The sequence below is a fragment of the Chelmon rostratus genome, chromosome 2, assembly GCF_017976325.1.
Source record: "Chelmon rostratus isolate fCheRos1 chromosome 2, fCheRos1.pri, whole genome shotgun sequence".
Classification (NCBI taxonomy): domain Eukaryota; kingdom Metazoa; phylum Chordata; class Actinopteri; order Chaetodontiformes; family Chaetodontidae; genus Chelmon; species Chelmon rostratus.
The window spans coordinates 6,653,094-6,680,978 of NC_055659.1; the positions used below are offsets into that span (position 1 = coordinate 6,653,094).

The 27,885-nt window shown below is 43.5% G+C and overlaps 1 protein-coding gene across 2 annotated transcripts in view; it reads left to right on the top strand.

The window, feature by feature from the left end:
• Positions 1-27,444, top strand: part of chd5 (chromodomain helicase DNA binding protein 5) — a 40,312-nt gene extending 12,868 nt beyond the window's left edge. The window contains exons 3-41 of one of the 2 annotated variants that reach the window (XM_041945304.1): positions 199-417; positions 1,499-1,617; positions 2,157-2,398; positions 2,497-2,609; positions 2,764-2,890; positions 3,221-3,387; positions 4,631-4,849; positions 5,798-6,004; positions 6,492-6,703; positions 7,243-7,374; positions 7,576-7,684; positions 7,878-8,069; positions 8,306-8,506; positions 8,791-8,928; positions 9,195-9,316; positions 9,535-9,708; positions 10,261-10,402; positions 10,588-10,719; positions 10,922-11,039; positions 11,130-11,254; positions 11,403-11,649; positions 12,157-12,329; positions 13,264-13,438; positions 15,098-15,184; positions 15,320-15,408; positions 15,867-16,000; positions 16,835-16,979; positions 17,996-18,155; positions 18,282-18,361; positions 18,566-18,761; positions 18,850-18,937; positions 19,061-19,215; positions 20,097-20,205; positions 20,419-20,551; positions 20,711-20,906; positions 22,184-22,347; positions 23,792-23,944; positions 24,171-24,216; positions 24,497-27,444. In XM_041945304.1, the coding sequence (XP_041801238.1) occupies positions 199-417; positions 1,499-1,617; positions 2,157-2,398; positions 2,497-2,609; positions 2,764-2,890; positions 3,221-3,387; positions 4,631-4,849; positions 5,798-6,004; positions 6,492-6,703; positions 7,243-7,374; positions 7,576-7,684; positions 7,878-8,069; positions 8,306-8,506; positions 8,791-8,928; positions 9,195-9,316; positions 9,535-9,708; positions 10,261-10,402; positions 10,588-10,719; positions 10,922-11,039; positions 11,130-11,254; positions 11,403-11,649; positions 12,157-12,329; positions 13,264-13,438; positions 15,098-15,184; positions 15,320-15,408; positions 15,867-16,000; positions 16,835-16,979; positions 17,996-18,155; positions 18,282-18,361; positions 18,566-18,761; positions 18,850-18,937; positions 19,061-19,215; positions 20,097-20,205; positions 20,419-20,551; positions 20,711-20,906; positions 22,184-22,347; positions 23,792-23,944; positions 24,171-24,216; positions 24,497-24,624 (5,868 nt within the window). In that variant the 3' untranslated portion in view covers positions 24,625-27,444. Of the gene's footprint in view, positions 1-198; positions 418-1,498; positions 1,618-2,156; positions 2,399-2,496; positions 2,610-2,763; positions 2,891-3,220; positions 3,388-4,630; positions 4,850-5,797; positions 6,005-6,491; positions 6,704-7,242; positions 7,375-7,575; positions 7,685-7,877; positions 8,070-8,305; positions 8,507-8,790; positions 8,929-9,194; positions 9,317-9,534; positions 9,709-10,260; positions 10,403-10,587; positions 10,720-10,921; positions 11,040-11,129; positions 11,255-11,402; positions 11,650-12,156; positions 12,330-13,263; positions 13,439-15,097; positions 15,185-15,319; positions 15,409-15,866; positions 16,001-16,834; positions 16,980-17,995; positions 18,156-18,281; positions 18,362-18,565; positions 18,762-18,849; positions 18,940-19,060; positions 19,216-20,096; positions 20,206-20,418; positions 20,552-20,710; positions 20,907-22,183; positions 22,348-23,791; positions 23,945-24,170; positions 24,217-24,496 lie in introns of both variants that reach the window. The other variant, XM_041945312.1, reaches the window with a different exon arrangement.
• Positions 27,445-27,885: the final 441 nt, after the last annotated feature.

Below are 27,885 nucleotides of genomic sequence, written 5' to 3' on the forward strand. Positions count from 1 at the left end.
AAAAATAGCAGCTTGGCAGGAGCTTTTGACTACATCTAAGAAATGTGAAGATGGCTGGGGTGAAATTTTACTCGTAGTTTTGTGGAGATTACACACATCTTCATGCGCTGGAGGATGAGAGAGATCAGTGAACCTGACGTGTGCCCATGTCCTGCCATAACAACCAATGTTGTGCGTTCATGTGTCCATGTGCCTCAGGGAGGAATCCAGGCAAGAGTTGACAGTGACCTGGAGGAGACCTCAGAGGTGGAGGAGGAACGCGAGCGTCCAGAAATAGGCTCCGAGAGCGAGAGCAGCACGTACGGCCCGACCAAAAAGAAGAAGAAGAAACCGAAGGAGAAGAAAGAGAAGAAGCCCAGGAAGAAGAAGAGAGACGAGGAAGATGACGACGATGACGACGACGACGGGAACATGAAAGTGAGTCTGGGTCGAGGTCCACGAGGCCGGGCAGATCACGCCTCGTACTCTGCTGGATTCTGTATTTTTAATTACTTTAACTTGAACGGAGGGCCTATAGAGTCACATTAAATTTATCGTCTCTTGATATGATCATCTAATAATAATAATAAATTGGACTTGAAGTGCTTTTCACATACCCAGGGGACATGTGACAGAAGAACAGCTAAGCCTGTCAAAAAAGAGAAGTCTTAAAGGACCAGCCGGTTTACAAGGATCTGCTGACAGGAAAATATATATCATATTCATAGGTATGTTTTTATTAGTGTTTAATTACCCGAAAATAAAAAATGTTGTGTTTTCATTACCTGCGAATGAGCTCTTCATATCTACAGAAGGAGCAGATGCTCTTCCACGGAGTCTGCCATGTTTCTACAGTGGCTCAGAATGGACAAACCTAATGCTGGCTCTGCAGAGCACCTTTCATGTGGTTTTTTTTGCGAGTTTCATGGCCACTGTAGCTTCTCCTTCACGCTTGGAAAGGGAGGGTGAGGCGTTGGTTGCAGTCTGCAACCTCACCTCTAGATGCCACTAAATCCTCCACTCTGGACCTTTAAGTCTAGATCTGCAGAGGGGCTCAGACTGAAGCAGGAAAGGTGTGAAAGAGCTGCGGATGATACTTCACTGATGATCAAATTAATGATTCATGATTAAATTAATTAACCTTTCACTCCTGCTCCTTCTATCTAATTCAAAAATCCAGACAGTTTATCTGCTGGACACAAGACGTCTCATACTTTACTCAAAAGTCCGTCCCCAGCGTATCAGCGTGTGAGCACTGGAGGCCTCCACGTCACACTGTCAGCTGCATGCTGCGCCATGATTGGCCTCCAAACTAGCCGTACATGTAAAACTGAGGTTAAAGGAGAGCACGGAGAAACTTTCCTCCTTAAATAGGTGAATTTGAAAATAGCCTTTTAGTGTCAAACAGAGCACAAACATCATCATGGAAAGAAGCAAGCAGGGTTTTTAACCTTTAACCTTTTACTTTCCACCTTCGTCCAGACTCGTTCATTCATCACTCCCATCTGTGTTTCCTCAGGAACCCAAATCATCCAGCCAGCTGATGCAAGAGTGGGGTCTCGAAGACGTGCAGTATGGCTTCACCGAGGACGACTATAAAACCATCACTAACTACAAGGCGTTCAGCCAGTTCCTCAGGCAAGCATCTAATTTTGTTAACTGTCCTGTTTCTGTGGACTGTCAGAAGCCCCCGCTGACACGTCCAACAAAAACTCCACAGTGAGACCAGAGTGCGGTGTGACGCGCAAACACTGCTCTTTTTGTTTGAGCTAGAAAACTCGGCTGTTGGTATAAAGAGTCTGTCTCACCTGGGGCTGTCTGGCTCGGCTAAGCCTCCGCTCCGACAAAGTGGAGCATGAGCTCCCGCGGTGCCCCCTGTGAGTAGTCAGCTGCTTACTGGATGCCTGTGACAGCCGGGAGGCTCTGGGACTCGGTGCTCTGACCCACTATCTCTCACAGGCCAGCGTGCCAAACCTCAAGCTGTTGCCTGACAAATCACAAACATGACATACACACAGCAAAACAGGGAGAACAAAACTTAAGGGGCACCGGGGTGTCAGCAAATCAAGACCCACTTCCCTGCAGTGCTGAGGGAAGTAGAAATTACATCAACAGGAATGAAGTGTGACATAATAAAGCTGCTGTTGTTGTCTCCTCTCCCCCCTGGTTTTACTCAGGCCTCTCATTGCCAAGAAGAACCCGAAGATTCCCATGTCAAAGATGATGACAGTGTTAGGGGCCAAGTGGAGAGAGTTCAGCGCCAACAACCCGTTCAAAGGCGCATCTGCCACCGCTGTGGCCGCCGCTGTGGCCGCCGCCGTGGAAACGGTTACCGTGGCGCAGCCGACGTCTGTCAGCAGCAGCCAGCCGAGCTCTCAGCTGGGGCCAATCAAAAAAGCCAAAACCAAAGAGGGAAAGGGTGAGGCCCGGTGAACCGTGACAGAGGACGTATTCATAGAATAATAGCGAGAATACCGCGTGGTTAACCCGTCTGATGTCTCGGTCTGTGTGTCTCAGGACCCGGAGTGAGGAAGAGGAGTAAGTCTGTGAAGGAGGTGAAGAAGAAACCCAAGCCGAAGAAGACCAAATCAAAGTCGGGCCAAAGTGGGAAGAAGAAGAAAGCGTCCTCGGTATGTGTTGTTTTTCTCATTTGAGCTTCTCCTCTACTGTATATTTTCTCTGGCATCAAAGTGACCAGACTGTTTACCGCTCTGACTTTGAAAGTTGGTTTAGTTTAAGTTTTTGCATGTTTCTGAGGTCTTCACTTGGTGTGTGCTTTCCCAGAGCGAGGAGGACTTCCTGGAGGAGTCGGACTTTGATGACATCAGCGTCCACAGTGCCTCTGTGCTTTCTGATACCTCGGGGGCCGCCACCAAGAAAAAGGCCCGACGTGGGCGGAAAAAAAGAAAAAGTATGTTTACTGTCTATGCTCGCCATGCTCTGCGGTGTGTTTTTTCCCTCCAAAATCCCTTTGAAATCTCTCAGAACCAGACTGTTTGATTATGGGCAAACCCGGAAATTAAAATGTATTTATTTAAGCTTTATTTGTTTTGGGAATGTTTTCTGAAGGCACATGCTCTTTCTCAGCAGCTATTACCCTCTTAGAGTCTCATGCACATGCAGAGCTTGATCACTGTGACGTGTAAATTGTTAAATCTTGTGCTGTTCATAAAAGCTGCATTCAAGTGCATTTCTGAACGTGGGAACCGCTCACGTTTGCCTCTTCCTTTTCCTTCTCCAGAGGAAGATGGTGACGGTTATGAGACGGACCACCAGGACTACTGCGAGGTCTGCCAGCAGGGTGGAGAGATCATCCTGTGTGACACCTGTCCCAGAGCGTACCACCTGGTCTGTCTGGACCCTGAGCTGGAGAAGGCCCCCGAGGGCAAATGGAGCTGTCCACACTGTGTGAGTATATTAGCTTGACATGTAAATATATTCAGGAAGTTTTATGTTTTTATGTATGACAACAACCTGTGGAAGTGGTCATCTGGGAGAATTTTGTATAGACTAATTCAAAAGTAATCCCTCTCAATCATCTCTAATGACCTACTAGAAGTGTGTGGCGGTGTATTTACCTGCAGAGCTACCTGTATTTTCTTATTTTCTTTTTTTGGTCGTCACATTTCCGGGCTGCAACCTTTGGGCAGTTGGTGTTTAGCCCAGAACAGAGCAGGTGAGATCAGGACTTTATAAAAAGTCATCCAAGAGGACGCTACAAAAATGGCGGACACAGCACCCAAAACTGTTGCCAGCAACAGTTTAAGCATTTGAGATACTTTAAGATTATATTTCATTCGCACACCCCGAGTCCTCTTATCTCAGTTTTCACAAGCCTGCTGCTAGACTGCCGTGATACTCAGACATCTTCCACCACTTACTGTCAGGTTCTTCAGATCAGCACATGTGATGCTAACATTCTGTTTAAACAGCACACGTGCTCATATATTTGATAGGAAACGGGAGATTTGTGAGTGACACGTAAAGCGAATACGACCTCAGTTAGAACTATCTTCAACAGTGTTCCAGTTCTTTTTGACGCCTTAAAATGAAGCAACGTGTACCTGCAACCCGACATCACAGGTCGCATATATCTGCTGGGTGTGATTAATTCAGCCAAAGAGTTATTTTACTTTTCTCAGATTCTGTCATTTGAGCAATTTTAAAGGCACTAAGTGGTGAAAGTCACAAGATTTGAGAGATTTTTAAAGCATATACACTTTTTTACCTCATGACCTTTTGGATTTATTTTGTGACCCCTGTCGGTGGGGATGGGGGGCTCCTATGTACAAATTTGGAGCAACTCATCTACGATATTGCTGCGCTCAAAATCGTTTCCTGCTCCTTTTCACTCTGCAGTATGTGGCTGTTGCCAGTGAATATGTGAAAGCTCAGTTTGCTCAGCGTTTGAAAGTTAGTCATTTATGCTTTTCACAAATGTGCAAAATTGATTGAACACACAACAAAGCTGTGATCACGCAGCCTTTTGGAGTCACTCTCCCAGTATGTTAACGTGGTTTCCACCATAAAAAGACAAACACTGTAAAAGTAATCAAATAATATCAGCTTCATTTCACAGAAAAGGTGGGTGAATTAGATTAGCAGTGTTTGACTCTCTGCTACAACCCTCACCAAGTCCTCTGTCCCTCAGGAGAAAGAGGGTATCCAGTGGGAGGCCAAAGACGAGGAGGAGGAGGAGGAAGAGCCAGCAGGCGAGGAAGAGGATGACCACATGGAGTTTTGCCGAGTGTGTAAAGATGGAGGAGAGCTGCTGTGTTGTGACACCTGCCCATCTTCCTACCACATCCACTGCCTCAACCCACCTCTGCCCGAGATACCCAACGGGGAGTGGCTGTGTCCGCGCTGCATGGTGAGCCCACGCCGCGGCCCAAACACTGGCTAACGTTAAAAAGATGTTCGCCATCACAGTGCACGACTCGTTAGAGACGTATGCATGTGCAGCCTCACCTCTGCTCAGCTTTCGGTGGTTTAAGAGACCAGATTTAAAAGATTATTGAAAAAGCTTTATTCACTTAGAGCTTTTCTAACATTTAGCATGAACTTTAGCTATGAGTGATTTTCACCACCTATTTATGCACACTGTGGTGTCTAAATATAGATCTAGTTGCCATCATATATTGCCATATTTCAACTTTTTAACACCTTTTATAATACTCTCCTCAAAGATGTACTGTTATTCTGGAGTTGTTAATTATCTCTCCCACTTTTTAAAAAATTAATTATTTGTGTAATTGAACTCCTGATTGAAGACTCCATGTGAGGATGAAATTGTGAAAAGAGAGAAAATTGTATAACACAAGTAGGTAGTTATATCATTCTTTTGTGCTTTTTACAGTCTTTTGTTTGCTTTGTGTCATGTTTTTCTTTCTATTAATGCATAACGTCAACCTGCAGAGGGCTAAATGCTAAATGTGACACATTTCCCTCACATTGATGCTAATTAACGACTGTGTTCCCTGCTAAATAAGTGATGAAGTGTGATTAGTAAAATACGAGTGGGAGCTTATCTGTGAGGGGCTGAGAGGGGCCAGTTTAAATCTTTAGGCCCACTTTCTGAACTCATATGACTGTGATGTCAAATTAGCAGTTTGAGCTATCCCATTAGCCTGTTTATGTTTGAATTACTCTGTATAGTAATGTGGACTAAGACTCTAATGGTGCTTGTTTAGGCAGGTGGAGGCCCCCAATAATGAACTTTACCTGCTCTGAAACCCTCCACTAAGATTTTGCGTGTGTTGATGCTTTGACACAAGCTTTAAATAACTGCGTGTATCACATCACCTCTTTTTTTCCTCAGTGCCCTCCCCTCAAAGGTAAGGTCCAAAAGATTCTGCACTGGACATGGGGAGAGCCCCCGCTGCCAGCTGAACTGCCTGCAGGCCCTGACGGCAAGCCAAGTGATCCACTGACCAAGCCTCCACTCAAGGGCCACCCAGAGAGGGAGTTCTTCGTGAAGTGGGCTGGCCTTTCGTACTGGCACTGCTCCTGGGTCAGCGAGCTGCAGGTGAGATACCAGAAATAGTTGCAGTCTCAAATTAACATTTCTGCTCTTTGGCCACAGGAACTGTGCGTCCTCTTTGCAAAAAGTGGAACACACCCAACGAGCCAAGGGAGTTTTCACTGGAACCATCTTTTACAGTTTAATCTTAAGTGATAATGCATGTCCCTTTAGCCATTTAGCTGCCAGTCTGTAAGAAATATGTGTATATAAGTGCGCATTGTTGCACGCGTCAAACCGTCAAAGCACAGTTGCAAAGCAATTCAGAGGCTCAAACCTAGCTGACATTTAATTTAGTGACGTCTGAAGAACTGCTTGTTTAGAAACACGACAGCTTTCTTAATCATTTTGCATCCGTCTTCCTTTCATTAAATCCATTCTGGAGCTTGAAGTAGTTAATCAAATTAGTCTCAATATTGTGGATAAATTGTGCTGTAGTGGTGGCGCTGAATGAAACTAAGCACAAGTAATTGTCTTGTCTGCGGCTGTGCAGTTGGAGCTGTATCACACGGTCATGTATCGGAACTACCAGCGTAAGAACGACATGGACGAACCTCCGCCGTACGACTACGGCTCCGGAGAGGAGGAGCTCAACAGCGAGAAGAGGAAGAGCAAAGACCCCCAGTATGCTGTGATGGAGGAGCGCTTCTACCGCTATGGCATTAAACCAGAGTGGATGGTCATCCACCGGATACTCAACCACAGGTGGCTGCTCGCAGTTACACAGTTCTTACAGATCTCAGATCAGGTCCCAATCTGAATTTGAAGTGGTTTCACAGCCGTGATCATGAGCTGCTGCTCAGTTTGGTTTAAGCTTGCTGTCATTTTGCCATTATTTGCTCTGTAATATCACTTCATATATGGAGAATTTTCTTCACAGCACAGAACATGGGGCATGTTTCAAATCACAGGAAATGCATCGTGATGGACAACAGCAGTAAATTATTTCTCATATGTTTCCACGTTCCACGTTCCATGTTTTCTTTACAGGCCTATTGCACATATGCAGAGACATATATTTTAGACAGATTCAGATTTCCTGCTGTAGTACGAGTATAATTTTTACTATATCAGATACACTCTGGAAGTTTCAGCCCCATCAGGACAATTACAGGAAGGACAAAAAGTGACTTTTGTATGATTTCATTTTAAACTTGTCCTTAGAAAGAGTGTAATTACTGATCAGTATGTGAACCCCCTACAAGCTTCAAACACTCTGTTTTTTTTTTGTTTGTTCTTTCCAGTTTTGATAAAGATGGCGATGTGCATTATCTGATCAAGTGGAGAGACCTGCCCTACGACCAGTGCACCTGGGAGGTGGACGACTTTGACGTCCCAGAGTATGACAGCCTTAAAGCTTCTTACTGGGACCACAGGTTGGTTAACAGCACTTACGAGTTCTTTTGAACCACAGCTGTTGTCAGTAGCGTGGAGATGATGATGAGGATGACGAGAGTGAGTCCCCGGCACTCGAAAATAAACGAGGCATATGCTGCTGTTTCCTCTCTGCCCTGCTCTATCTGTGATGACCCTGTTTGAGCTTTCTGGCTCATCATGTTGCTGCAATTACTTGCCAGGGAACAAATACTAGGGGAGGACCAACGCCCTCTGGTGGTGAGGAAAGGAAAGAAACTCAAAGAGGACCATCCAAAGAGGGAGGTCCCTCCTGATGCTCCCATCATAGATGTAAGTTGGGATGTTTAGATGTTTTTTTGGCTCAATGCGTTGCCTTATTTACTGCATTCCTATTGTAAATGCAACACTGCAGCAGCTTTCTACCGTAAATCTCTCAGAAGTCGCACTGTAGGTGCCACTAATTATCAGGATTTTTCATGAGTAACCCACTCCAGAAAACACAACTGTATTCTCATATCACCAGCCGACCATCAAGTTTGAGCACCAGCCGTGGTACATTAACGCCACCGGGGGAACGCTGCACCCGTACCAGCTGGAAGGGCTGAACTGGTTGCGGTTCTCCTGGGCGCAGGGCACAGATACCATCCTGGCAGACGAGATGGGCCTCGGGAAGACGGTGCAGACAATAGTGTTTCTCTACTCGCTCTATAAGGAGGTGAGGGTGGAATAATGTCCTCTTTTATTATGCCCATAGCACATAGCGTCACACAGCGGCTCTCACAGTGGTGCGATTTATTCACTATTAGTACCAGTACAAGTGGTGATGTAGATATAGATTAAAACATATTGGACAATGAGAAAAGTACATGATGAAACCTCGGTTACATCTGCTGCCTGTGGTGTGAGAGTTAGCCTTTCCTCCTCCTCCTCCTCCTCCTCCTCCTTTCTCAGGGTCACTCTAAGGGGCCGTTCTTGGTGAGTGCGCCCCTTTCCACCATCATCAACTGGGAGAGGGAATTTGAGATGTGGGCTCCGGACTTCTACGTGGTGACATACACTGGAGACAAAGACAGCCGGGCAATCATCAGGGAGAACGAGTTTACCTTTGAGGACAGTGCAGTAAAATCAGGACGCAAGGTGTTTCGCATGAAGGTATGGAGCATATTTTCAAATACTTTTATGTATTGTACATATGCTCTAGTTGGATATGGGCCTTTGTAGGTTGGGTTGGGTTCGGGTGGTTCACATCCTACTTGACAATTTCCACTTACAGAGAAAAAACATTTGTACTGCATCCTGCAGCTTGAAATTAGTATTTTCAAGGAATACCGTATGTAGATGTAGTCCCAAATCCTTTTTCCATCACCATATGATCCCACATCTAAACTCAACATTTGCTATATTTTGTTGATGTTCTTCCTTCTGTCCCCTTGCAGAAAGACACTCCAATCAAGTTCCACGTGCTGCTGACATCCTACGAGCTGATCACTATAGATCAAGCCATTCTGGGCTCCATCACTTGGGCCTGCCTGGTGGTAGACGAGGCCCACAGGCTGAAGAACAACCAATCAAAGGTAAAAACGGCTTTCCCGGCACTGAGAGCAGCCTGTTCCAGAAGCAGCATGGATGTTATCAGGGGTGCAGAAAAACAGGAAAGGAGCAGGAACACAGGCCGATATGAGTAGGAAATGTTTGTGCATAAACGTATCCATGAAATAAAAAGACTGACGTCGAATAGGTGATTTTGGAGGTATGATTGGAGCTTAACATTCAGGAAGCTTTAATGCGTCATCGCATTCATTTTGTGTCTTATCTCAGTGTGTCAATGTGTCCTGTGCAGTTTTTCAGAATTCTCAACGGGTATAAGATCTACTACAAGCTGCTGCTCACTGGGACTCCTCTTCAGAACAACCTGGAAGAGCTGTTCCACCTGCTTAACTTCCTCACCCCAGAGCGCTTCAAGTAAATCCTTCCTCCCTTATCATCCCCTTGTCTTTCTATCCTTCTCCATCTTACCAGCATCTGCTAGCTGGTGCATCAAATATCTCCCTCCTTAGACTGACAGATAGATCTTGTGTCATTTGGATGTATGGTTTAAATTAGACATACGTGTAAGCTGTCTTTACTGTAGCTTCACTTCATTGTTTAATTTGTCTCTGTCTGGCCTGTGGTCTGTGCAGTAACTTGGAAGGCTTCCTGGAGGAGTTTGCCGACATCTCGAAGGAGGACCAGATCAAGAAGCTCCACGACCTGCTGGGCCCTCATATGCTCAGAAGGCTGAAAGCTGATGTATTCAAGAACATGCCCGCAAAGACGGAGCTGATTGTGAGAGTGGAGCTCAGCCCCATGCAGAAGTAAGAGCCTGCATGAAAAGAGGAAGAAGTTGATACCGTGTGTTGCTTCATACAGTAGATTTTCAAATAATACAGTGGAGATAAAACAGGTTATAAATGCGTACAATCAAGCAACTTACTTAACACTATAGAGAAAAAGTATAAATGTAAATTACAAAAGGCAAAGAATTAAATTTGCTGTTGTAGGTTCACCTGTAAGCAGCTACATGTTCTCCGTCTGTGTCCTTTAAACACACGTTCTCTTACTCTGGTGCATGTTTCAATCAGGAAGTCCATTTATTCACCTCCACCTCCATCCACCTGTAGCTTAAGTACCTTAATACAGTACTTGCCTGATTCGGACAAGCATGTTAGCAAATTATTTAAATAACCTTGCATAGTTGTGAATGCTTAATATCTTAATGCTGTGAATTTTCAAATGGCTTGTAATCTCCACGTCACAGGTGGTGTTTTTTATATATATATATGTGTGTGTGTGTGCCAAAAGTGATGTTTTTTAAGGAGTGGAAGTAAAGGAGTGTGATTTTCACTCACCGATTTTCTGACCTGCAGGAAATATTACAAGTTTATTTTGACGCGAAACTTCGAAGCTCTGAACTCCAAAGGTGGAGGGAACCAGGTGTCCCTGCTCAACATTATGATGGACCTGAAGAAGTGCTGCAACCACCCCTACCTGTTCCCTGTGGCCGCTGTGGTAAGCCAGATTGATCTCAGTGAGTGCTGGTGGCGTGGAAAGACTGTCTGTTAATGAGATTCAATCTGTACACCACAAACTGTACCCTCTGTCTATCTTCTAGTGGGCGACATGGCACTTTGACTTAAAGACACTGCTCATGTATTTCTCCAGTTGATGCCTGGATTTGATTTTTGTCTTTGCAGGAAGCTCCTGTATTACCCAATGGCTCGTATGATGGTAACCTACTGGTGAAGTCCTCAGGAAAACTGACGCTGCTGCAGAAAATGCTGAAGAAACTCAAAGATGAAGGACACAGAGTTCTCATTTTCTCTCAGGTGACAGTCGAATAAATATTGTGTCTGGGCTGGAAGCCATAGCTTTCATTGACCGGTGGCCGTGAAACACAGAAAATCCAGCCATCCATATTTTTAGCCTTTGCAATGTCAGCTGTAGGAGCTAAATCATCTGATATTCCAGAGTTTAGATCAGAGATGTTTTTGAGAAAAAGTGCAAACTTTTCGTACATGTTTTCTACAGATGACAAAGATGTTGGATCTGCTCGAGGATTTTCTGGAGTTTGAGGGTTATAAATATGAACGCATTGATGGAGGGATTACTGGAGGCCTAAGGCAGGAGGCCATTGACCGCTTCAATGGTGAGTTTGTTAATCCAGAATCAATCTGTGTGAGTTCGTATTGATGCATACATGGCTTTCACTCACTCTCACTCTGTGTTTTTGTGAAAGCGCCGGGCGCTCAGCAGTTCTGCTTCTTACTGTCAACGCGAGCTGGAGGTCTTGGCATCAACCTCGCAAGTGCAGACACTGTCATCATATACGACTCTGACTGGAATCCTCACAACGACATCCAAGTACTGATTTTTCAGTGACTTTCACAGGAAAACTTGCATGCTTTTGTTGTAGCTTTGTGAGATCTTTTGATCTTTTTTGATCTTCTCCTTATACTACTAACTTCAGCTGTAAGTCTGTGTCGTCCCCTCTAACTCTCCTCTCTCCCAGGCTTTTAGCAGAGCCCACCGTATAGGCCAGAATAAGAAGGTGATGATCTATCGTTTCGTGACGCGGGGCTCAGTGGAGGAGCGGATCACTCAGGTGGCAAAGAGGAAAATGATGCTGACCCACCTGGTGGTGCGGCCCGGCCTGGGCTCCAAAACTGGCTCCATGTCCAAACAAGAACTGGACGATATCCTCAAGTTTGGCACTGAGGAGCTTTTCAAGGATGAAATGGAAGCGGCGCGAACCATGGGTATGTATATGCGCCAGATTTAGCTAGCTAGACTGCTGCATCTTTATTAGACATCACTGTTGTTTGATGCTAACAAACAAATGAGACCTCGGTCGAGACATTTGGATGTTTCGTTGTTTCTTTTGCTTCTTTATAATAAGGCTTATTCTGTTACTTTCAAATGCACGGATGGGGTGTTTCCTCTCGCTCTGTTCGTGTTGGAATAGGTGGGAGTACTGGTGGCCTCTTCTAAAAAATTCCTATGTGGATCCATAATTCATCAAAAGTACAACTCAAAGTGGAGACAAGTGGAGGCTGCTGATCTCAGAAAAGCCACTGAAGGGTTTAAAAACTGACAAAAATCCCAAATGCGGGTGAATACTTGTGATCGTGGGTCGTTCAAAAGTTCTCTTTTTAGGTTAAATCCTTTTTTTTTTCATCAGTTAAAGCTTTAAACGTGGGCCAACATGTTCTGCCTGCTGGGAAAGGCCTCCTATCAGTCTTTAACTAAGAGCTTCTCATCACCAGGTGACAACAAAGATGGCGAGGAGGGCAACGTGATTCACTACGACGACGACGCCATCTCGAAGCTGTTGGACCGCAGCCAGGACGCCACCGAAGACACGGAGATTCAGAACATGAACGAGTACCTGAGCTCCTTCAAAGTGGCTCAGTATGTGGTGAAAGAAGAGGACGGAGAGGTGAGAATAAAGCCATGTTGGAGAAGTGGAAGTGGAGAAGAGACCACCAGTATGATGTCCAGCAGACTGGAGATCTCATGAGATTTGACTGTGTGTGTCAGGTTCTGCTGCAGAACCTCAAAGAGAAGATAACACAATTTAAAACCAGCATCACTGCAAAGAGGCGGTGTCAGGGTTTTGCTTCCTCGTGATGCTGAAAGCAATATTTTGATGAGCAGGTCCTTGTATCGTATTCTGCGAATGTGACACATATTTTTCCTGGTGTTAAAGGGCCGGGACATTTTAAAAGGTATTACTGGAGAAATAAAAAGTCAGCATTTGGTAAACCTTTTAAAAAAGTTTAAAGAAAGCTGAATGTTTAATGATGCGGGGAATGCTTTCAACATGTTTGTCAGGCCTTGGGGACGCACATGTTGTGTAAAGTTATTTGTTCATAAGGAAAAAAAACTCAAAGGGTACTTTTAATTCACAATCGCTCCACTGGGAACATCAGCCTTGTAGCTTGGTGTTACTCGGTGTTGGCACACTACAACATAATTATACAATAAAATATATAAGACAGCATCAACAACACAAAGGCATGCAGAGAAATACTACATGCATATAGTGAAAGACAAGGATTTGGGTTATTGTAACAGTGTCAGCATAGTCACAATGTATGCAAAGTAAAACTGGTTTGGTACATTTTCAGAAAAACTGATCATCATGTATCTGTGTGAAATAGTTGAATGAGACTGTAGCATTCAGTTAACGATGACTCATTTGACACTGATTTCAGCTATAGCTTCAACTGTTCACAACTAAGTCCAGGATTTAAAAAAGGTGACAATATCTTTTTGGATGCACGTAGTTTTGTCTCTGCCACAGACAGACAGAGGTTTACTTCGTATTTACTCTGAAACACCAGTCAATATATTTGCCTTTGTGCGTGCAGGAGGAGGTGGAGCGGGAGATCATCAAGCAGGAGGAGAACGTGGATCCAGACTACTGGGAAAAACTCCTTCGCCACCACTACGAGCAGCAGCAGGAGGATCTGGCCCGCAACCTCGGCAAAGGCAAGCGCATCCGAAAGCAGGTCAACTACAACGACACGACCCAGGAGGACCAAGGTAGGCTCCGCCGACAGACGCGTGGTGCTGGTCTGCCCGCCTTTGTCTTATGCTTTTACCAAAGCTCATGTCTAAAGTGTTAACCTTTAATATTTACATGCAGAGTTATTTCTTTAGAAGCAACAGCCATGTTCTATCGTTGCCTGAGCTTTCTGGCTTGTTAGCCATCAGTTTACCAGCTGGCTTGTGGACAGGTGGCAGGCGAGCCCAAAGCATATTTCTAAGAAAGAAGAAACATTATTTTCTAAAATAAACCGCCCTGTTCGGGCTTTATTCAATAGATCAGTTTCTCGTCTTCTCCAAATGATTTTCCAGCAGTTTGCAAGCCTCCAACAGTCAATACTAAACGTTGTTGTGAATGGCATTCTGGGAGCTGTTACCCACTATGAAAACACACATAATCGAACCAATCACCGCTAAACAGATCATCTTAAAGATTAACACTTTGTTCTGCTGCAGAGATTTTTCTGAGCCGAGCGTCAGAGCTCGATGGGTGTATTTTGACCAGTTTCTCCACGACAGAAGTTCGTTTGTGGATTTTAAAGTGACACGTTCGAGGCTTCAAAGACGTCGCTCAAATCTGTTGCATCAATCTGCTGCCATAATGAAAACACATTTGCAGTGTCCAAATAACACTGTATCTAAGTAATTAGTGGCCAGTTTGTTGATGTGATCATTGGCGTAACAATATGAGAAAACAGCTGATGGAGTTGATATGTTTCTGTTTGGTTTATCATAATATTGCACAGACCAGTGTAACACCCTCTCTGCTGGCTTAGTGCAGGTCAGTAGCTCTTGTTGTAGCATAAACATTGTGATGGACTTCGACATCTGCAGAGTTGGGTAGTAATAGATTACATCTATAAATTCAATATTTTCAGTGATTGACTTTGAATTAATCCAAAAGAAGATTCAGATTATGTTACATTTGTCACTAATTCAAAGAATTTCCATGTATTTTACAGTCAATAACTGGCATAAGTAATCTGACCCAACCCTGGATATCTCTAACAGCCCCATCAGCTGATTCAATAACCGAAGAGAGCTACTCAAGCTGCTGTCTGAGCTTCACGTGCTTGGCTTCATTAGTGAGTTAACAAGGTGACATTATCTTAACACGGAATAATTTGGGTGTATCAGTTCAGGCGAGAACAGCACAGAAATTAATCACCATGTTTATTAAATCCTCTTAGGTTGTAAGTCTCAACAGGAGCTGTTGACCTCCATTAAATCTGCCACAGAGTGTGTTATACTGGCCTAAAGCTCTCTTGTATCACATGCATTTATATAGTCTTCTCAGTGGGTTTGGAAGCACTTCTTCCTAATAGTTCAACAGTTTCTGTGTCTGATGGACTGACATATAACCTGTTTCGTACTTTTAAGAGTGGCTTCGAGGTCCTGATTGTCGCAGTTCAACAGCAGTTGAGTATGAGAGCGTAAAGATGTCGAAGCCCATCACAGCTTAGAGTACACTCTAAGTTTAAAGTGATTGTCTGGCAGAGTAGTCAACTCTCACCTCACTTCCAGAGGACAGAAGTGGTACAATATGTGCATGCCCAGCTGTAGTGGTCTGTAGTAATCTGCAGTGCCATGGCGCCCTCAGGTGGCCACCAACAGAAGCGAATGCAATGTACTGTTTCTCTTTGATGTGTGGCTCAGAATGGCAGGATGATCTTTCAGACAATCAGTCGGAGTACTCTGTGGGGTCCGAGGACGAGGACGAAGATTTCGAGGAGAGACCTGAAGGTAAAACATTAAAGCAGTCATTTAGGTGTGACCGGTACGAGATACTCCTTCACACAAATGATTCTTGATCAAGGTTCACGGTTAGGCGCCGGAGCGAGGTCTTCCTGACGATGCATTTAATGTTGTTTTTTGTAGGTGGACGCAGACATTCTCGTCGGCAGCTGAAGAGTGAGAAAGACAAACCTCTGCCGCCCTTACTGGCTCGAGTTGGGGGTAGCATTGAGGTATGAATTGCAGGTTGTTGGTCCTTCACAGGACAGCCAGTGCATCTTAAAGTGGAGTTATGCACCCTGTTGGGAGCAACTCGTAACATTTTTGGCCGCATGACTTAGTTTGCAAGAGGATAATTCTTCATTCTGTCTGTCTGATTCTGCAGCTGGCCCTGTGCTCTTGCACATTACTCTGTGGAATGAGGCAAGCAAGGGCAGAATCAGGATCAATACATGATGACATTTACGATATAGAACAGACAGCAAGCGGCATATTGTGCTGCATTACTGTTTTGATGTATGTGTGAGTGTATATAAACTCAGTATCCACAGATTGTTCTACCAGAATGTTGTCCAGCTGGACAAGCTGCTGAGTTTGTCCTGTTTTTCTGATCAGTTCTGACTTTTTGACTCTTCTCTTTCACTTATGTTTACACCATTTTCCGTCTAAAGCGGTTTCTTCTTATTGCAAGGTGCTGGGGTTCAACGCTCGCCAGAGGAAAGCATTCCTCAATGCCATCATGCGCTGGGGCATGCCTCCTCAGGATGCCTTCAACTCCCATTGGCTGGTTAGAGACCTGAGAGGGAAGAGTGAGCGTGAGTTCAGGTAGTGCCCTTATATAATTTTTTATACTAATACTGTGATGAGCGGCGTTATTCGACTCTCCATTCACACAGTGCAATTCTTAGTCAGGGGCTGGCTGCCATCAATTTAAGAGGCAGCTCTGGGCTATGTTATTCACTCCTCACATTTAATTGGTTAGCCCAGGGCGAAGCTCCAGAACGCTCACATCGAGTCTGCAAAAGGTTGGTCTAGTGGATTTCAGGGTGACTTCCTGTCAGAAAGCACCGCAGCCGAACATCACACAAACAGATATTTGGAGTGCAAATAGCTCCAAGTTGTGTTTGTTATTTCTAAATTAAAGCACCTGTTCTCAATTACTGCTATCACCCCAACTACAATTACTACTGCTGTTGCTCCTGTGATTAATATTAGTGGTAATAGTACAAATACAACAACTTGTACTACCACTGCTGCTGCCAGTAGCACTGCAGCTGGATTTGTACTGCTTAGCTGCGCTAAGATTATTATTAATGTTGTTATTACAATTATTGTTCGGCTACTATCATCAATCCTCATCTACTATTACTACTGCCATTACTCTTAACACTGTGTTCTTGCTGTTATCTTGCTGTTATTATGAATACTTCTTTATTTTCTTATATTACTTAATACCATCCCACCCCCACTGCAATTGCTTCTGTGACTATTGCAATTACTACAAGTATAGTATAATAACTAACTCGTCCTTTTTGTAAAACTACGATATCTTCTGCTACCAGTGCATTTAAAATATTGTGTTAAAATATGGTATCAGTGCTGGCAAACTCGGAGGAATGGCTCTTGTCACAAAGTGTTTTTTTTTTTTTTTTCCATCAGGGCCTATGTGTCTCTGTTCATGAGGCATCTATGTGAGCCGGGGGCAGATGGAGCAGAGACCTTTGCTGACGGAGTCCCACGCGAGGGACTGTCTCGTCAGCATGTTCTTACCAGGATTGGAGTCATGTCCCTTGTCAGGAAAAAGGTACAGGTTATTCAACCAAAGGTGTCTTTAACACAGCATACCAAATCCTCTGCTCGAGCACCGTGAGATTACAGAAAGTAGGTCAAACTGTTCAGGCAGAGGCAAATGCAGACAGGAGGAAAAAGTATACTTTGGGCACCTTCCTGTCTGACACATCACACAATCCACAAATTTAGATGTGTTGTTAGCTTTGATTTGCCATGTACACATCAGAAGTGGTCTCCGAAGTTCTCAGCAATTTATTGCTAGTTTCAAACTGGGTTTACCATTAAAACATCGGACATGTCTCAGCTAGCAAAGACTTCAGTAATGTGTAAATTGGTTGCTAGGAAACGTCTGTTCAATCAAAAGCAGTCCACTATGTAAACAGGAAGTCATCGTAGCATCACAAGCTGCAGAGTAATATCCAAAAAAATACAATTTTAGGGGGCTGAATTACTATTAGACCTACCTACAAATTCTTTGTAAAACACAGAGAAATACTTTTCACAGTTATCCAGTAGTATTAATTTAGTATGGGGGGGATATCAGGTTACACTAACCTAGCACGTGTCATTTAGCTAACATTACTGGCACAATGTTTTTGGAATTCAAGCTCTATTTTGTACTTTTTTGTTAAATGTAATTTAAAATCCTCTCTGTTTGCGTCATTATTAAACAGCATTTGGTTGTCAGGTCAGATATGTCGACCATACTCCATATTAGCTCTGTTACTCTTCACTCTAAACATGTCACACATTAGCATGCTAATGTTAGCTTTGACAGTTGATACAGTTAGCTACAGTTACTGGCTGGAGTTCAGTTGCAACTTCTGTCTGTATAACAACTGGGTTGTGTGGCACAATATGTTTTAAATTTAGTGATGTGTCCACAAAGTAGACACTTTGCATCGTATTAATTTAAGTTAAGTTAATGTTTAAGTGCTTAGTTGGAATTTAAGAGGAGTTGGTGCAATGGGATACAAGCAAATGAAATTACTACTTATTTAGTATGCCACCTCTACTTTTTTTTTGTAGGTGCAAGAGTTTGAGCATGTAAATGGAAAGCTGAGCTCTCCAGATCTGATTCCCATTGGGATGGAGCTGAAGAAGCTGACCGAAAGTTTGTCTTCTGATCCCAACACCCCCGTTCCAGCCAGCCCCGTCGCTACCCAGCCTGGCACTCCCATCCCTTCAGGTCAGAACAAAGTGTCTTGGTGATCATGTTTTATTTTTCTCTGACTGCAAGGTTAAATTCATCCTCAGGAAAAGTTTTTGATAGGAAGGAAAGTTTGAGTTGTTGTTGTTTTTTTCTGGATTGTAGAGAAGACTGAGTCTCTTTTGGGTACCGCTGATGACAAGGAGACCACAGAGCAAGATAACAAGAAGCTGTCAGAGCAGGAAGTGAGTCCTTTTTTCTTCCACCGTCCATCGCTTTCATTCTGTTCTCCTTTATTGTCTCGTCCATCCTCTCATGGTTCATCACACTTTAACCACACTCATCATCCTCAGAAGACACTTCTGTCAAACTTAGACACCTTTTAACTTGTCTCTCTGCCCTCGACCAACTTTCCTCTTTCTCCTCCCGATGCCCGTCTCCCTCAGCAGACCTCCGGTGCAGAGCCAGCATCTGCACCTGAGAAGGCAGCTGACAGCGAGGAGAGCAAGGCCAGCTCAGAGGAGAAAACAGGAGATGAGAGGGACAGAACTGAGTCACCCTCCACAAAGACAGAGCCATCTGCCAACCCAAAAGACTCCTCTTTGAAACAGACAGAGCTGTCATCCAGTCAAACCTCGCCCAAAAGTGAGTGGTGCATGATCCGTGTGCTGCAAACTTTATTCTACTGTGAGGTTGTTTAATTGATTCTTTTCTGTTTTTTTGTTATCCACAGTGGAGCCCTGCAAAGAAACAGAGAAGTCTTCAGAAAAAGGAGATACTGATTCTCCTCTGGCAAAAACTGAAGACAAGGAAAATAAGCCAGGTATACATGCTGTGAATGCTCAAATTAAACAAGTACAAATGGTACGATATTTGCTTTTATTTTTTTTTTGGGAGTCCGTTATATAGATATTTATTTTAAGAAATCCTTCTGTCATCTATGATGCTGTTGCAGATGATATGAAGAGTGAGGATGCATTAGACGGTCGATTGAATGGAGACAAGGACACTTTGGATGAGATGGACGAGAGCAGGAAGGAGGACAAAAACGGATTCAAAGCCAAGTTCATGTTTAATATAGCTGATGGAGGTTTTACAGGTGAGAATAAATCTGCCTTTGCTTTGACCTTAAATGAACAAGAAGTGTCACTAACTTAGTGTGCACATGATGGAGGAATATAGCTGCATAACTTTATTGTATTGTCTAAAATAAGTAATCTGTACTCAAAATGTAAACTTTATGAGCACAGTTCCCTCATAGGAGAGCAGGAGAGTTTCATAGTTTTTATATGCAGCCTGATTCTGAATCATAATATGAAACCAGTTAACAGATTGTGTTTGTCAGCAGGACACATTTGTTATGGTCTAAAAAAAGGACAAAAACGCCAACATAGCATAGAAATATGTTACGAAATGCTCCTGACTCATTTCCGTAACGCTGGTCTGTAACAGTGTGAAGCTCAGTTTTCATTTGTACATTTGAACGAGGCTTTTCTCAAGCAGAGAGACAAGACTGCTGCGGCGTTATCTAGAAACAAATGAACACACATTTGTCAGGTCTGTCACGGCAGAATGAAACGGGTCCATTTTCTGTCTCACCGCTGGAAGCCCTACATTTAAATAAAACTGTTTTAATGTCCTCAGCTCACAAAGACACTCAAATTCAACATTAGTGGGAAAAAGTATCTGAAATCGATGGGGTGCTTCTGGATTGTTCAAACCTAGTGAAATGGAACGAGGACACGGCAGAACTGTCCCCTCCAGCCCCTCTTCATCTTTAACACACTTCAACTTTGTGCTCCTGTGCTTCACCACAGGTTGTTTATTTCTGGTGCCACCATGAAATTGCTTTGTTTCGTCATGAAGCATGTTTGTGATGTTAATGTGCTCTCACTTCTCTGTATATGCTGGAAACATCTTGAATACCACTTTGTGCTAACACTTTGTAAAAACTGTCTGTCTTCGCACTTTCCTCGTCAGAGTTGCACACCCTCTGGCAAACTGAAGAGCGAGCGGCGCTGTCTTCTGGAAAGATGCATGACATCTGGCACCGTCGCCATGACTACTGGCTGCTGGCTGGCATCGTAACGTATCCTTTCCCAGATGTAGGAGCGAGACGCTCAGCATCTGGAAAAGTAATGTAATTACTTATGACCAGGGGGAGCTGCAATGATATTTACAAACTGGAGCTGAGGAGCGATATATAACTACGCTTTCCACAAACCTATCTGCGGTTTTTATTTGAAGAATTTTATGAGGTTCTGCTCTCCATTTGTTCTCCTTGACCGGGAATCTATCTCAGACATGGTTATGCTCGCTGGCAAGACATTCAGAATGACCCACGCTATGCTATTCTGAATGAGCCCTTCAAGACTGAGATGCATAAGGGCAACTACCTAGAAATGAAGAACAAGTTCTTGGCTCGCCGCTTTAAGGCAAGCTGAGTCTTTATAATTAAAAATTACTACTTAAAGCTGCAATAATTCAAGGATTAAAGGATTTGTTATGTCTGAACACAAATTGACACGAACTGTCTCTCAAGCTGTATCTCCCTCTGCCCGTCACTCTCTTCTCCTCCCCCTCTTCCTGTGCAGTTGTTGGAGCAGGCTCTGGTGATTGAGGAGCAGTTGAGGCGGGCAGCTTACCTGAATATGACCCAGGACCCCAGTCACCCGGCCATGGCTCTCAACACTCGCTTCACTGAGGTGGAATGTCTGGCAGAGTCCCACCAGCACCTGTCCAAAGAGTCTCTGGCCGGCAACAAGCCTGCCAACGCCGTGCTGCACAAAGGTCTGCGGGCCAGTTTCGGAAATAGCAACGGTCACATTTGTCAGAATTTCTGCGTCACCTGCCAAAGGCTGGAAAACCAGGAAACTAATCCAGCACAAATTACTTTTACAGTGAAAATGACTAACATTAATTTTTCAGAAGACATTTTCAGTCCTCAGCTTGCTTGTGCTGTGTGTGTGTGTGTGTGTGTGTGTGCGAGAGAGAGAGAGAATGTGTAAAATCAGGTTGTGCATGAAACATTCATTAAAGTGGAAATTTTAATTAGAAAGCCCCTAAATCCCCCTGGAATTACCAAAGTTTCACTATTGCTGGTTGCAGAAAACATATTTTTTTCTGTTGGTGTCCTTTCAGATGCTGCACCACTGGAAATCAATGCAATGCTTTTTCAAAACAAGTAAAAGCATCTAGTCCCAAAGAACCCACAATTATCATAAAGGTAGTTCAGCCAGACTAAAAACAAGTACATTCTTTTTGGATACAAAGAAATTCTGACTTCAGCTAAGCAGTTTTGTACAGTTTTGATCAAACAGCTTTATAAGTTAAAAGTTATGACGTCTTGAAACGAGTGAGATGCTCTAACATAAAAACTTCCTGGTAATCTTGCCTTGATTTGAGATATTTAATCTTAGATGTCGCTTTTTGCAGTGTACGTTTCATTCTTTTTACCCTGAGGCAGTTGACCTGCCTCACTCTCTCTTGTTTCCAGATGCAGACGCTTATTTGTAGATATTCCTTAAAACAAGATAAATTCAATTGGAAACAGGTTTATCCATCCGCCCAGACAGGAAATGGATTGCAAAAGACGTTTCCACACCGCTGCTGAGTGTGGAGCCCCTAACAGGCAGATCCTGTTTGACACAGTGGCTTCATTTTCCGTTAATTTGACTCACCGTCTCAACATGCTCACAGTGATTAGTGGGATGGAAGTTTGGGAAGAGGCCAAGACGCAAGACTGTTGTTCAAATGTGATCGTTTGAAAATGTTGCTGCCCGTGACCCCTATTGATTTTTCTCTTGGTAAAATATTTTATGGCATTTTAGTTCTTGACAATTTTTAATTTCAGGCCCTGCATCACAAAATGAATGAGCTTAAATGATTTGAGGTTATTTGCGCTGTTTTTCATGCAGTTGTTCACCATTTTTTTCTCATTGATCTTTTACTCACTAAATGACGTGTCCACATTAAACGAGTGTTAAAACAAGTAAAACCCCCGTTTTTTGACATGGATTGTGTGTGTGTGTGTGTGTGTATGTGTGCGCGTTCTCATGCTCTTACAGTGTTGAACCAGCTAGAGGAACTTCTGAGCGACATGAAAGCAGATGTGACTCGACTGCCCAACATGCTGTCCAGGATCCCGCCGGTGTCGGCCCGTCTGCAGATGTCCGAGAGGAGCATCCTGAGCCGCCTCACCAGCCGAGGGAGCGAGCCTCCGCCACAGCAGGTGAGACGGGACACGGTGGCCAAGAAGGTCAGGGCGGCTTCAGAAAACGCTCTTAACAAGTAATTAATTCCTCTGAAGTAAAATCAAGTCTTCTATTTGATTTGCTTAATGAAAACTTCATGAATAACAATATATAGACTCATGCAGAAATAATAACTCAATCAGCGCTAATGACCCACTAGAACTTCTGTCTGTATTTTCTTATTTTCTGTGTTTTCAGCCTCAGAGGTTGGATGCTGGTTTGCAAACAGTAACTGACAAATCCTGCATAGTGCGCCTTTGAGATGGCACCATAAGATGGAGAATGTTCTTCACTGTCTTTGTCGAATTATGAGCTTCTTTCCTTAAGCCCTTGACGCCTGAATTTATTTAGAATTATATTAAAAAAATATTTCTTTGTGTTTTTGCTTTCAAATTGATCCTAAACTAAGAGGAGTTTATTAATTTTTCTGTAGCACATGCAATAGATATAAATTCAGGTACGTTCACCAACTAGAATAGGGTTCAAACAAACAGTATATGTCCACTTTTTCAATGCTTAAATGCAGTCAAAACATCTTTTTTATGTATTCAAAATTCATTTATTTCATCAAAACAGCCACAAAATTGGCTTACAGCCATTAGATTGTAACAGCAGTTACAACAGTTGTCCTTCACTATGACCGGTCCGACGAGAAACCAGTGCTTGCCAAAGGTTCCTAGGTGTGTGTTGAATATGCACAAACCAGCATGTGGATTAAATCGGTATGATGCGAATTTGCGACAATCGGCGTTAACGGGTTAATAGTTTGGACCTGGCTGGTTATTTCTATGCAGTGGAGGCTGGTGAGGAAATAAGGCTCACTAAAATGTTCAGCCAGACGGGGTAAATTCAAGAAATAAAAGGCTGTGGCCCAAAAACTTTGAAGCGTTCTGTAGTCATGACTCAGCAACCTGAATAATTCTGAATATTCCTTCAGATACCTGTGGAGGCTCAACCTCGCTATCCCCCATGGAAGCATTTCCCCAGGTGTAATAAAAAAAAAAGAGTCCCTTAAGTTGTTTACTTTCAGCTCCGAGCTCCCAAAGGACTGAACAGAGGCTGTGTTGTCTCATTACTTTCATCTGTCCTGCACCTGTTCATCACAGTTGAATGTGCGACTTTTATTCTCTGTTATACAAGACTCCAGCCCAGCAGTGTGATTGGTCTTGCACTCAGACTGCGCTTTTTTTGGTTGCTATGCCAACTCTTGTCGTAACCAGGGAAACAGTCGGCAAATCTGACTTGCTCTGGTTTGTGTTGTTTTTTTTGTTCGCTTGCTTTTCTTCTCTGACAGAGCTGCTCACTCCTGCGAGATGCTGTATAGAAGACTGAGTCCATGCTGTGTCGCTGTAACCACAGACAGCACTCACCCTCATCACGGAGTCTTGTGAAGGTGTAACATCTCTTATGCTTGTCTCTCAGCCTTTCAGTCAGGGTGGGTTTGGCTGCTCCCAGATGTACAGCAGCAGCTTTGGTGGAGGATTCAGAGGACCAGGTGGACAGCCCATGGTCAACTACAGTCAGATGCCTCTGGGACCCTACGTCAGTGGTAAGGGCCAACCTTTACAGAAGGATGTTGTATCACAGGTGACGTAAAACAGGCTGTTCATGCAACTCTAATGATACTGACTGATAGTAAGCTTTCAATAGACTGAAAGTTACTGTGAAAGACGCTAATATTAAGAAGACATTTCCATAAATTGCACACAATTACTAAAATTGAATTGATGTGAGTTTCTATGAAATTAACTGAAACTATCTGATATCAGTATCACACCTCCGAGGAATCAGATAGGGCAAGAAACGCAGCATTCAGACAATCATGCACGTGTTAGACACGTCCACAGGTGAGCCTGACTCATTTTGGGAAAACTAAGGAATTTAAATTACTACCCAAACTGTCTTTGTTGTAAACATCCATCACAGCTCCCAGACAGGCGGCCTCGTTCAACTTTGACCGGTATGCATACTTTAGCTGCACACACAGTGAGGGCTTGCAGACATTTTGGGTTTGCTCACTTCCAGTTTTGTTGAGATGCTGATGTTCTGCTTGAAAACCACTCGAAACATTTTATCTCAAGTCAAAAAGAGAAAAACATAAAAACCTGAACTCTCTTTCCCCTGTAGTGTCCACTAATGGCCCTCCACCCCCTACAAGCCATCTGGACAAGAAGTCACTTGACTCCTTGAGAGACGTGGCCACGCCTGACCTCAAGTCAGGCAAACCTAGTGATGTCATCTGCATTGAGGACTAGACCAGCTACGTAACACTGACCTGAGGTCAGAAACTCCCAGGGATGGATTCTGTATGGATGACAGCTGCCCATCTCTTCCGCCACATCCTCCTCTTTCTCCTGCTCCTTCCTGACTTAAAATCTACAAAATCAAGCTCTCTGTCTGCGGATAAGGCGACTAACTTTTTGATTAATGCAGATGTATCTATCTTAACAATTGCACTTTTATCTTTCAAGGATTCTAATAGAAGTATTTCAGTAGATATTTGCTTTTCGTTAACCTGTGCTGGAGAGCTGAGGATGGGGAGGGAAAATGAAGCAGCTTTTGTGAAAGAGATTTTTTTTTTCAGCCCTGCACTACAAGGCGAAACTCAAGCAAGTTGGCATGACTGAGTTTCTGATGCTCTTGATTGGGGGTCGTTCTGATCTTGGAATGTGTGATTTGTTCGCGCCAGCCTCGACTTTTTCATTCAGCGTGCCCCCCCCCCCCCCCCCTTGCTTTTGTCCATCTGCCTATTCACTGTACACTGTGACTGTGCCCCACTGGAGCCTGTTCCCTGTGAAGAGGAGTGAGGAGTGGACTTAAGGACGTCTTCAGTCATAGTTTGACAGGAGGCTGTTCTCCCGAGGGCCGATATTGTTACTTTAAGTGAATATGTGTTCTGTCATTCATGTAGTAACCAGTGGATAAATTATTGATTTGAACGCATTAAAAACTATTATCATGTATGCAGTAGCTGGACACAGTCTGTCTGAATCCTCTAAAGACTGCCACCCACTGGTAATTTGGAGAAAGTTATCTCTGCCAAACCTGCGTCTGCGGTGCCAGTAACCTGTGAGGGTCGGCTTCTTGTACTGTATATACTCAGAGACTGCTGTTTATTTTACCTCACATAGGTCTAATCATAGTGAAAATATGTATATGGATGAAATCAGAAGCCTGGCTTGGCGTCCTACACGAAGATCAAGCAAGAGAAGAAAAAGCTGCGGGAGTGGCAAAAATGATTTTTAATGCATTTCAGAGAAGACTGAGTGTTTCTGTGTATGGTACAATATTTGTGATTCTTATTATATTTGAATGTTAGTAGTGGCTGTAGAGCTTAACCCTGGGGCCGCGACCAGTGGGACTGCACTATAAACAGGAACTCATCTGGTCCGCATCAACATACAGGGCTTTAATGTTCAGGCCTAACTGAGAACAGAGTCCTGAGTGGAGGGTGGCTTTTTTCCCTCTGACGTACATCCCAGGGACTTTCCCGGTTCCCTTTCATTGTTAGAACTGAATAAGAACGTATGTGCTTTTGGCCCAATGTCACCTGAAGTCTAGTATTCGTCGCAAAACGAGCTTTTGTTTGCTTCTCTTTACGTTAGGGTAAAATAAGATGTATTGGTCACTTGGTGCCATTCAAGAAGATGATCTTTGTTCGTCGATGCAGTGCGTTTCCTCCACAGGGGTGAACACTGTAATTGGTAGTGTCACGGTGGAAGCCTACATTTGGAGGGGTTTTCTTTGTATATCAGCTTCTAAGGACCAATGTTGCACAGCATTACTCTTTAGATAATGTCTTCACTTCCAGTCTCCTCAGTTATGTTTGGGTTCTGAGAGTGTATCTTGCTGCCTATTGCTTTACCTGGTGTGAACACACGTTAGCATGGTATAGCTACATATCTTGTCCATTCCCTCTCCTACTATTATGTGCTAAAGTGACTGTCCACTAAGTAAAACAATCTTTTATAAATTCAAGCTTACTCTGTTTCCTTTTCTATGAAGGCATTGCTCGAATGTGTGGACTCAAAGTGCAACTTGTTATTGACATATATTTGTCTTTTTTTCTTTTTCCAAAGATCCAGTGGCATTACCTGTTTGTATTATTATTGCCATTGCCACAGCACTTATGACATTGTTGGGATGACGATTGTGATTGGACTAATCTAAACTGAAGAGGTAGTGTTGTACAGAGTTGGTGAGTGTATTTTCTTACTCTCCTTTTTGCCACTTCAAACGGTTGTCCTGAGGTGCTCTCTTCTGACCCCTTTTCTCTTACTTAGATTGTGTCACTGCGACCTCCTCGCCCATCATCTCTCAGACAACATGCTTTAAAAGAACTATAAATTCACTTTCAGAACATCAAATGAACCTTGAAGTGCATCCCATCCGTTTTTTGCGCTCTTCTTTGTTCGTGTTTAGCGGTGCCGTTTCGTTCCTCGTGTTTCCGTTCACGCCATCAGCTACTTGACCATGACATGTATTAGGTTGCTCGACAGATAGAACCTCAGAAACATGTAAATACTTGAAAGATTTTTCAGAGATAAGTCCATCTCATACAGATTTATGTATCAACCTGAAAAAAGATGAATGTCTGCTGGATGGTGTTGCCATAGAACTGCAGTGTGCACCGTATGTGCTCATCAGTCAAAATCATGTCCTGTTCCCTCTGGAGTGATGACCATGAGATGACGTCAAAAACACAATACTCCAATGAAATGCAATCAAACTGAAGTCAGTATGAATGTAATGTCTGTTAGAAAAAAAAGGCTTCAGTCTAATATTATAAATATGTTAACAATGTATGTACATGCTTATTAACATGGCTTCAAAAGCTACCAAAAGACCCTGATTAAAGGCACCTTTATGAATGCACAGCATGTGAAGCGTTTGATATGACGGTTCACTTCGGGGAGGCGGTAGTGTATCTAGCATTTACAGACAATGAGCTCCAAGCAGTGTTATGGTTCTGATATTTGTGCTGTATAGCAATTGAATGAAAAAGTGAATTGTCATCTTTTTATTTGTACTCTGTGTATTTGTTCAATGTGTTTTAATAAATCTTCTGGACAACAGTAGCATGGTGTGATTTTCTGTTTTTCCTGTGTAGCCAGTCAGGAGTGAAGAAGCACGCGTGTGAGCGATTGAGCTGAGCTGAGCTGAGGAGGGCTTCACATTTAATTAACGCAGTTAACTTTCTTGACTTGTCCTCACACGTTACCTTGTGTTCATTGGGCAGCGTCTTTCAGCGCTGCACGTCAAAATCTGCATGAGCATGCAGTGCTGTAAACATGATCACAGGCAGAAATAGGAACTCTGGAGTAGTTAGTCGGGCACAAAAATAGCAGAAGCCATTCACAGGGTAGTTGCAGGACGGCTCAAAGACAAAAGATAAAATAAAACACTAAGTTATGAGTAAAATCTTTAGAAACACTCACTCTATTTTGATTATGCCACCACACTGGCATCAGATACAGATATGTAATGTTAGTCTACCATACAGCCCACAACAACCT